The 10,376-nt window shown below is 40.1% G+C and overlaps 1 protein-coding gene across 2 annotated transcripts in view; it reads left to right on the forward strand.

Annotated features, from left to right (window-relative positions):
• LYSMD4 (LysM domain containing 4) overlaps positions 1-8,951 on the forward strand; it is an 86,017-nt gene extending 77,066 nt beyond the window's left edge. For both annotated transcript variants that reach the window (XM_086958068.1, XM_086958067.1), the window contains one exon: positions 1,071-8,951. In XM_086958068.1, coding sequence (XP_086814194.1) covers positions 1,071-1,622 — 552 coding nt within the window. In that variant the 3' untranslated portion in view covers positions 1,623-8,951. The remainder of the gene's footprint in view (positions 1-1,070) is intronic.
• The last annotated feature ends 1,425 nt before the right edge of the window (positions 8,952-10,376 follow it).

The raw sequence follows: 10,376 nt of genomic DNA on the forward strand, positions 1-10,376 counted from the left end.
CCACATGATCACATCCAGGTCAATGTGTTAATGCCAGACTTCTCCATTTTTATTGTATAATGTATTTCTAGCTCATTTAAACGAGTTATTTCAACACTTTAGTTAACAAGTGTTACTCTGCCACGTTTCTAAAACCGATTGTTTTTTATAAACAGCTAATTACTTATTTAATTTTCTATTTAATCTTATAGAGCACCCTAGAGAGACTCTTAATAGTAATGATTTTACTGAGACCTGTTAGGCAAGCTGTTTTTGGTAAGGAACTAGGAGAATGATGATTTCGACACGTCTGTTAGGTAGAGGGGATGAGCCATACACTGTGTACATAAGTGTAGTGTCAGATTTTAAAATATGGCATCATTGGAACGTACAAAAGAGGTAGACCTTCTATTTTAATTAATGTGTTTAAAGGTGTGTGACACACAGATTTACATAACAGAAAGTGTAGGATGTATATAGTTTATTCGAACTAATTTACTTTTAGAGAAAGATGATTTGCTGAAAACCCTAGTAAGTGAACTGTGGTCCTATGGTTTAAATCAAGAAGAAACAATTGTGTTTAGTAAGTGATTTTTATTGAATTTACGGGGACAAACTAAAGAAAACTTATCAGATGTAATCCTAAACCAATTACACAGAGGCCGCAAGGGGTCGTCCCTTGCATACGTCAGCACAATTCGTAGTATAAATCTTTAGATACTACATTTTTCTTTGGGGAGGGGAGTGAAGAACAGCAGTTCAATATTTAGTTTCAGTATATATTGATAGTAGTTACAAAACCATTCACAAGAAAAACCAGCATTAATGATTTTACTCTTTTAATATTCCTCATTTATTAATCTTTCTTGTAGCATAAGTCAGACAGCCCTGCTCTTGCCTTATAATTCCTGTGTTACATAACGCCCGTTCCTGACCATCTTCCAAACAACTTGTCTCTTTCCTGCCTTTCAATGCATGTGTTTGTAAGAGACGGATGTTAGTATTCTTGGTACTGTAGACAAAGCATGTTTTTGGAATATTTGAGACTACGGTGTGTCTAATCTAGTTACTCCCTTATTTGTTCCTTACAGGTTGCTGACATCAAACGTGTGAACAACTTCATCAGGGAGCAGGACATTTATGCTCTAAAGTCAATCAAGATACCTGTGAAACCCAATGGGATTCTGACCGAGGGGCGGGGCGAATTGAGACCTCTGCAGCCCACAGTCTCCTCCTTAGGACTCAAACTGGTTGAGTCCCCAGACGTCGATGACACGAACAGTCGGGCGGACCTTACAGAATATTTTAAGGAGATTGATCAAAACATTGAGGCAGCGGTGCAGTCTACAGAACAATCATCAGCTACCTTTCCCTCCCACCTTGTCACCGGCTTTTCCTCTGGCTCCTTCCCTGATAAGAGCAGCACCTCTGGTGCAGACTGTGGCATCCGATGGTGGAATGCCGTTCTCTTCATGCTCTTGATAGGGATCGTTTTGCCAGTGTTTTACATAGTGTATTTTAAAACTCAAGAAGGGAGCCCAGCCAAGGAAACCCTAGACTTTGCAGAGGCTCCAAGCTCAACCAACGCGGAACATATATGGAATAACACCACAATAGCTTACCACACTAAAACAGCTCACTGAGAGAGACTGTGGATTCACCCCCCTGCTGTAAGCGGGTCTGGATTCTCAAATCAGAGAGAGCACAACATTACAATGACCCATACACAAGCCAAGAGGAACAAAAGACATAAAGGAAGAGTTGGTTGAGTGCGTAAAGTTTGCTCCCAGTGGCACATGTTTGTAGGCCCTGCTTTGGCATTTTTTGATCTGTTCTGTGTTTTTGTTTTAAAAGATTTTTTTTTAGCTCCGTGGTGTGACAGTATGTTCAGTACTTCTTGAGCTCTTTAAAGAGTGCCAAAGTGAGGCATTGCAAAGAACCTTTGTCATAACACAGGGTCATGATGTTTAAAGTGTTAGCATATCTCCGTTATGAGTGCAAGGATTGCAAATACTTTGAATCCTTTTGCTGTCTAAAGCTGCTGTACTACAAGTGAGATTTTGATATACCTTTGAATTGTGATTATTCACTGTTATTCTTAATTTCCCAGTTACTCGTTTTTCCCTGTGGTAATTTGTTTACACAACGCGCCATGATGCAAAAGTGCCAACTGCCTGACTCTCCATCTGGCAAAAGCCATCTCCTTATCCACTGAAATGGCTGACAGACCAGAATTAAGGGTGCTGACTGACATATGTGACTGGAAACATGCCTCTCATCCAGCAGACTTGTGGATTACAACTGTAGCCATGTTGTAGTGGTGTACTCTATCTTCTGCACTACTGGTTGGGCCTCTTATCTTTTTCATTTTGGATAAAACAACCTGCGCAGTGCCCCTAAGCTCACAAACTGACTGGATATGAGTTTCACACAAGAGTCTGGATATAGAGATGCAAGGTAGTTTCGTCGTAAGATTGGTTCTATCAGTATTTATTTTCGTATTTAAATGTATTTGTTTTCACCAGTCTATTCCTCTCACAATTATTTGAACTGACATTTAATCCTTCCCATCCAACTAACAACTTCAACCACTCCCTAGGATGTGGGACAGAGGCAGCACACATACTGACCCCAAACATGAATGGAGGCATAAGGGTCAGGATAGGAACGGGCAGGCTGGATTCCGGCAGCTCCCCATTCCTTCCTGGTTATCCCTGCGTATTCATCTCCATCTGGCTTATTCCTTGATGCCCTATAGCTTGCTATGACTAAAGTGCATGTTTCTTCTAAGGCCTTCCCTTCTATCCTCGCAATGTTAGGGCTACTGATATTGCCTTTAGAGAAGCACAATCTACTGTTTTACAAGATGTGCTCCCCGAATGGTATAATTTATCTAGTTGTGCTTATTTAGCTGCTACTCTTGTAGCAGGTAAATACAGCATTGTGTTTAAAAATAGAACCTCCGTAGACCCTGCGAGGGAGGGGGCATTACAAACCAATATCCAAGCACTAACAACTCTAACACACAGTTCCTGATTATGAGTTGAATGATATTTCTGCGTGGAATTCTGCTCCTTTCAGTCTTGAGTGGACTGTTGTTCTTACTCCGCGATTGATTGGGCTCGGGAACTACAGGCCTGATTTTAACTGACTAGACAATCCTGCCAGTAAAATCCCCATTGAGAAAGGGCGGCAATTTTGTCTGGACCTATACCTTGGCCCCAGCCTTACTTTTAGACAAGGCACGGGGAGTGCATGTGATACTCTCCTTCCAGCCAACCTGTACCCACTCCACCTCAGACCTGACCCCATGGCCCCTGTACAGATTTACTTCCTGCTCAGAGCAGGTTTAAATCAGTGTGTTAAGCCCCATGGAAAAAGGAATGCCATACATAATACCGCCCAGTGTCCTTTTAGTCTCCAATTTGTGGGGTTTCATTTGAAATGGGAGTAAAATGCGTGCAAATATCAGAAACTGTAATGCTGGCAACTCAAATTCTTGACACATATTTGCTCCTAACTCGTAATTAGGGCCATAGTACAGTTTTTCTGTTCTCAAGGTGGGAGAAGAAATGGAATTTAAAAAAATATTCTTGCACTTATTAACTTTTTGCTTGTTAAAAATGGCAGCATTTATTGTCCACCCTTTTCATTGGGAATGCTGCAATGTAATATTTGTCTCTACCCATCCTAGAGAAAATGGGTCTTTTGTAAAAGCATATGTTTATCGAAATTGTATTTAATTTCCGTTATGAAAGTAAAGTGTATTTACATGTTCTTCCGATTCCTAGGAAAGAGCTCCGAATCCTTTAATGTAGTAGTTGAAAAAATATGTTTTTAAGAAAGTAAGTGACATGATCTTGAGGCCTAAAGATTAAAAACGGTGGGCTATCTTTATGAAAAAGTGGCATAACGCAGCAAGAATGCGTCAAAATCCACTGATGTTGTGTTGGAACCCCCTTGCAAAACCCATGTAAATGCCTCCCTTATGCAGAGTAATGCAACACAGCCATTTGCCCTGCATTACATTACTTGAAATTTATGAAAAGCCACGCAGGCCCATGCAAGGTGTTCTTACTTGGCTTTATAAATCTCAGTTTGCACCACTCTTGCTTCTTGTTGCATGGTTTTAAAGCAATGCAAAGGGGCTCCTAAATATACCCCTGTGTATCTGGTAACAATGTACAGCAGTGAGACTATTTCTGAAAAGCCTGGTGTTTTCTTGGGCGCTGCTCTGTTCTTTAACTAAAGTTTAATCTGTAATGTTTCCTTGTACCTTTTCCTTTAAGTATCATATCCACTTCCACCCAAAACCTTGTCACTGTGGCCCTCATTTCATCAGCTTGACATTTTTCATTGTTTTAGAGAGTGAGGGAAGTGTCTCCCACTTTCTGTCAACACCACGTTTTAAAATCTCATCTTGGATACCAAGGGCAGGGAGAGTGTGCAAGCTGCGAAATACATGCACATTTTCATATTAAAAATTCATTAAAACTAAAAAAAGTTTGAAAGGTTGATAAGGTTATATTGCCCTTTTAAAACGGGAAATAAATCTGTGTTTGGCACATACAGCAACCAGCATAAGCTATACGAATTACCTCGCTTCATTTCACCAAATGCCTTCGCCTGATAAGCTTAGTGTATGTGTTTTAGCTGAGATTTTATTTTTTATATTGTGTATGTGTGATCCTGAACATTTTGAGTAATGTGGTGAGAAGTCTACCTCACTTTACTTTCTCGGTATTGGGTGTTTTTTCAGAAGCTCCATATACGTGTCTACAGTTGCATGTGTTTACATGTGTGTTCTTCTGAGCTCTGAGTCTAGGTAATATCTTCAGACTCAAGTGACTAAAAAACCTTTTGTAAGGCACCTTGGTGACAAAAGCTTAGATAGAATTCTATAACTAAAAGCAAACAGAGTTATTTGATTGTCATTCGAGAGTGGCTTTCAGTGTTGTAAATGAATGAGAGTTGTGTAGAATTTGCTTGTGTGTCACATGTTATGCCGTATGGAGGGTATTAGTATTCGTGAAGCGAGGGGTGATCTCAGGGCACTGTAGACTGGTCATTCCCCAGTGCTGCAAGCTTCTCTGCTTTAACTTTTGTCCATACTATGGAGAATGGAAAGGTGAAATAGCAGTTCAAGCACATGGCATTTTCATTGTGGGCTCTTTGGAAGGCTCACCAAAACCTCCACTTCTGATGGCAGTGGAGTCCTGTCTCCTGGGAGGAACCTTGAGGCTATCATCTAATTTCCTGTTGCTCTTAATACCTTAATGATTAGGTGTGCCACCAGGAGTCTCGTTTGCAGCAGAGAAGTGTCCTTGTAGCCGTTTTATACCAAACATGGGAATTCTATTCTGTGAATTCCAAGCTTTCAATCAAGGCAGGACTTTTAAACTGCAAGATGATTAGAGATGGTTTTTAGCATGCCCTTACGTGAAATTCTATTTTTTTGTATATCCATCATAAACTTGATCTTACACTTGGCAGAGCTGTAAACTGAAAGACACAGTTGATAACTGGGAAAGGCTCCTCTATCCACTTGAAACCCCCATATGGCACCACTGACCATATGGCACCACTGACCATCTTTGGTGTAGGATTAATGGTCGTTCTCCTAAGGGGTGGCATGGAGCTCTTGATTTGCAGTGGATTACTGCTCACTAATCTTTATTGGTTCAGAGTCCACTGTCACCATCCAACTAATCTAGCCAGATCCTCTTTGATTACAAATAACTTACCTAGACCAGACTTCTGTTTTGCTTCGAATCACGATCACAGCACGTCTTATGTACAAGCCTTTTTTCATGTTTCCCCAGATGTATACTGCAATAGAAAAAAACCTGGAGAAATGTCTTCTGGCCTAAAGTGGCTGTAGAACTGGAACAGTCAGATTATGTGGTGGCCTGACATATGACTGACTTGCCCCTAAACTGTTGTTGGGAAGTCACTGAAGTTCCAGTTAAGTCTGTCTTCCTCCGTTTTCACCATACTGTAGTTAATTGGTAGTATGCTTTCCGTTCACACACCTCATGTTTCATGAAATCTTTCATTTTGATGTGTTTAGTACCATTTAATGCTCTTTTTGCTGTTGGTGCTGTAAACCTATTTTTAATAATACATAGGGTCAGACCCTCCAATAATAGTCGAATTCTGCAACAAAAAAAAAACAATGGGAGAATGAAGATTAATTTCATTGTGGGACTCCGTGCTTTGTGGGAATATACACCGTGAAAAGTAAATCGATTTGTTTAATTCCAGTTTATTTTACTTGTTTTGTATTGAACAGCAACCAAAAGCCCATAAAAAAGCAAACGTTCACTTCCGTTTTTAACTTGACACATAAGATACAAATATTAGCTACGTGATGAGGAATTAGTGCACTGAAAGTAGGGCACTCTGAACTATCAATCTTTCATCAGAGTCCGCAAGCATGAACTGTAAGCAGCCTAAGTTTGTAAGCGTGGTTTCACTCGATGGGTGGGGTTCCTTGACACTCACGCACATACAAGACATTCTTTCCAGTGCTGTGTTCCAAAGTGTTTCCTCGCTTCTGAAAAATTGTTGCATGTCCATTTGAAAGATGCTTTAGTAAAGAGTCAGTTTGATGGTCATTCAGATCGCGAAGAAGTAACAGTTGTTAGCTGTACATGAATATGTTTGCGTGCGTGCCAAAAACTGTTGTGATAATGCCCACTTTTAAGAATGAATCTCATGTTGATGCTTATCCAGTGGCTCATTAGGCTGGGCAGTATGCACATTCAGCAGCTTTTTGGACAAGAATAGAGCAGGCGTAGAGGGTACTAGAAAATCTTTCTAGACTACAGGTGGGACCTTCTTCTACCTATCCGATCCATCTGTGTTACTTTACACACACAAATAATGCTTTAGCTACTAAGTCATTCCCTCCATCCACACTCAGAAGAGGCACTCCTCACAGCTTCATTGAAATGCTCATTCTGCCTATATTTCGTTTTCCTGAGAAGAGCAGAATTTAGAAAAAGTTTCTAGTCTTGCAAGTTTTCATCGGTCTACAGGGTGTCGCTTAGGTGCCGCGGATTGGCTGACATCATTTCTCTTGGAAGCAGTAATAAGTCGTTATGAAATCAATGATTCAAACATCTCTTCAGCAAGCAAAGTCCTCTGCTATTCACCATGCCTTTTGGTCTTTGTGCAGTAGACGTTTTTGTCAGGGCTGTTCAGTTTATGTGCACAAGTGTCAATAGACGAATCTTAACTTTATCTCTAAGATGGCTGCCGCTTGTGTGTATGTTTGGGTGCAGGTTTGGACTAGAACGTACTCATTGGGGTTCATTTGGATATAAACCCATATACGTATTTGTACTGAAAGTGACGCTGATTCAGTGTTAAAGTAACATAATGCCATTAATAATGCTGCTGTTAGCCCGTTTGTACGTGTAACAATTAGTTCGTAACACTGCTTTCTAGGTCTGTATGTGTCGAAAGTATATGTTTATAATATAGGTGTTTTGAATGAATTATAACTGACCTGATACAATAGTATTCTATTGTGGATTGTTATGATAGTGGCACCTTTGGAAGGTAAAAAGGCCAGGTGGAATGTTTCTTTCCCAGCTGTATTGATGCTATTGTGGAGAAACAGGATTTGTAACAATGTTCTTCCTGCTGAAAGGTGTCAAAGTCCATGAGCTACCCACGGCTAGTATAGGCCAGTTATCAACAATCAGAAACTGTTGTTTAGATCTCTGGGATGATGTCTGTTCTTGTGTTATTTTATGATGTGCAATATTTTCAATATATTTTCTTGGGGTGCCCTGGGAAAACTTGCCATCTGATGAAGGCGCAGTGTTTTCTATTGGCCGTCTGTAACACCAGTGAGAATGTGGGGTTCGGGTGGACTTGGATAAGAGTGCTTAGTTGGTGAGGTATAGGAGCAGGAGAACAAATGTTTGCTTTTTTGGTTAGGAAAGAAAATATTTTTCTTTCAGTGATAGTGACATTGTAGAGATAAAATAGGTGTTTCTGGCAGACTGTATTGATGCAGGGTAAATTGGGTGTATTTGCCAGTGGGAAACAATCAGATATTTTACATATGTGAATGGAAGAGTGGGAAAAGGTACAGCCATATCGAAGGTGCAATCCGACTAGACTGCACAAGTCATTTTTTTCCCGAAGTGCGGAGGCATCAAGAGAGACTAGTGAATCTTCTGAGCATATGCAGAGGAACATGTAAGGACAATGGAGTCCACAAGCTATTGTTGGAGGAGGAGGAGAGTAGCATCCAGCTTTTTGGTAGTGGATTTAGGAGGCATCAGATTCTACACGTTTTCCCATTGAGGGGCGGATACTGGATATCAACTTTATTTGTAGGTTTAGTTGTGATCGTAGTCATTATCTCCGATTTTGTAAAATGTCAAGGTCAAATTTTACACGTTTGGAGTGCTATTCTTTATATTTTTTAAGGGTCTGGCACCCAATACATTAGCCAACCCTTACATTCTTCTCAGTCTGCATCCTGGACCTGTTGGGATGAGTATACCATGGTCACTGTTCTCTTTTTCGCATGCCCTGGCTTATTCCTTTCTTCCTGTCCTCAGTCCCTATTTTGTGTCCAATTTGTATCCCCCCCCCCCCTTTCTCCTGCCTCAAACACCGCTACTAGAGAGTTATGCATATTGAGAAAAATCCAGTGAGCTATAGAGTGAAATTTAGGAACCCACTCTGTTTGAAGGCAACTCTCTAAACCAATTGGTCATCACAAAATGTACAGTAAATGTGCCAGTTTTTTGCAAATGTGCCTCATTTCGAGGCATGTTGACATGTTTAGAGTGTAACGAAGCCAAATGGCTGATTTAAATGAAAGTGTTAATTAGAAAAAAAGTTTGCACTCTTTCTTCTGTGAAGGAAGGCCAATTGCTTGTGTGTAAGATTTGGTACGAAATATCTAATTTAATACAAGAGGTAATAAAATTTCATGATAAACTACCATTGGTCATTTATTTATTTGCAAGTGGTTACTTGTTGTCCTGGGAGTTAGCAAAGTAGTTGTTCTTAGGTCGAGCCTAGACTGCGCTTGCGCTGTCTTTTCAAGACCTGTTGTATTCTATTTTGTGGACTTAAAGCCCACCCCGCTTTCATTTGCCAGTGTCCTTTAAAAAAAAGTGGTTATTTTTCCTATTCGTTCCCCTTTTTTTTTTTGTTCGTTCCCTCCCATGGAGTAGGCCACCATTTCTTGGTAGCTTTCACTTGTCCCATCTTAGTTACTGGCTCAGGGACTTTTATTTGTAAATTGAGATCTTGTCAGTCAGTCAGAATAACTTTATTTCGCCAACACAATGAAGGCATAAAAAGTATACCACAATAAAAAGAGACATTTTGCAGTGGATCACAACATTACAGTATGGATAACATATATAAAAATGGTAATAAAGTACAATTCATAATTATTTACACAATACAATAAAATCAGTTCATTGTTCGGTATATAATTTTAGCAAATTGTACGCCTCTCTTTTAATGCAGATAGCAAAAGGATCGCCAAAGAACAACAAACAAAAGGGTCAGGTAATGATTGGAGGTAATAAAGGGCTACACAACACTGTCTGACCTTTATCTTGCACATTATGGGGATTATAAATCGCTTCCTTGCATCACAATAACATTTACAGAAAAACAAAAAGTGCATGTCATTCTGAGCAGATTGCTGATAACATGGACAAAATGGGAGGGCAGAAGCAACAAACATGAGGAAAACCCAACATTACAGGTATATAATTCAGACGAAATCTCACCAGAATGTACCTATGCTGTACTTGGTGATGAAGGTTAATTATGGTATTTGTATCTTTTTGCATTATGCGGGGGGAAGTCAAGTGTGTCTTTACTGTTGTCAGATTAACATTTTTTGCCTCCCTTTTTATCTGCCGATTAGAAAGCGATTGCATTTTTAGGTCTTTTTTTGAGATTGAACAACAGGTAGTAGGGTCCAAAAAAAGGCAATGTAGCCCTACCGCTTTCAATTTGGATTCAACGTAGGTTAACCAAGTGATGTTACCCACCCCATCTAATTTCAGAATATCCGTTATAATGTCTTATGTTAAGGCAAGGGTCTCTTTTCGCCATACTGAATGCCACATAAGAATCAGCGCCACTACAATGGTGCCAGTAAATTGAGATCTTATTTCTGACTTCAAAGTGAAAGGATTTCCCTTCCACCTTGCGGCTTTATTCACTTCCCTCCCTTTACGTGTGCATCAAGTGAGGCAGCAGGAGGCTCGGCACCGGCTAAGCCCCGTATCACTTTTGGTTTCATTCACAAAGCTCTGCTCTCGTTTCAACTTGTTGCTTAATTATTTCCAAGAACCCAACAGCTGCAAAGTGTTATTGGACTGTGCGGTACATTTGTACATGTT

The sequence above is a fragment of the Lissotriton vulgaris genome, chromosome 2_1 (genome assembly GCF_964263255.1).
Source record: "Lissotriton vulgaris chromosome 2_1, aLisVul1.2, whole genome shotgun sequence".
NCBI classification, from domain to species: Eukaryota; Metazoa; Chordata; class Amphibia; order Caudata; family Salamandridae; genus Lissotriton; species Lissotriton vulgaris.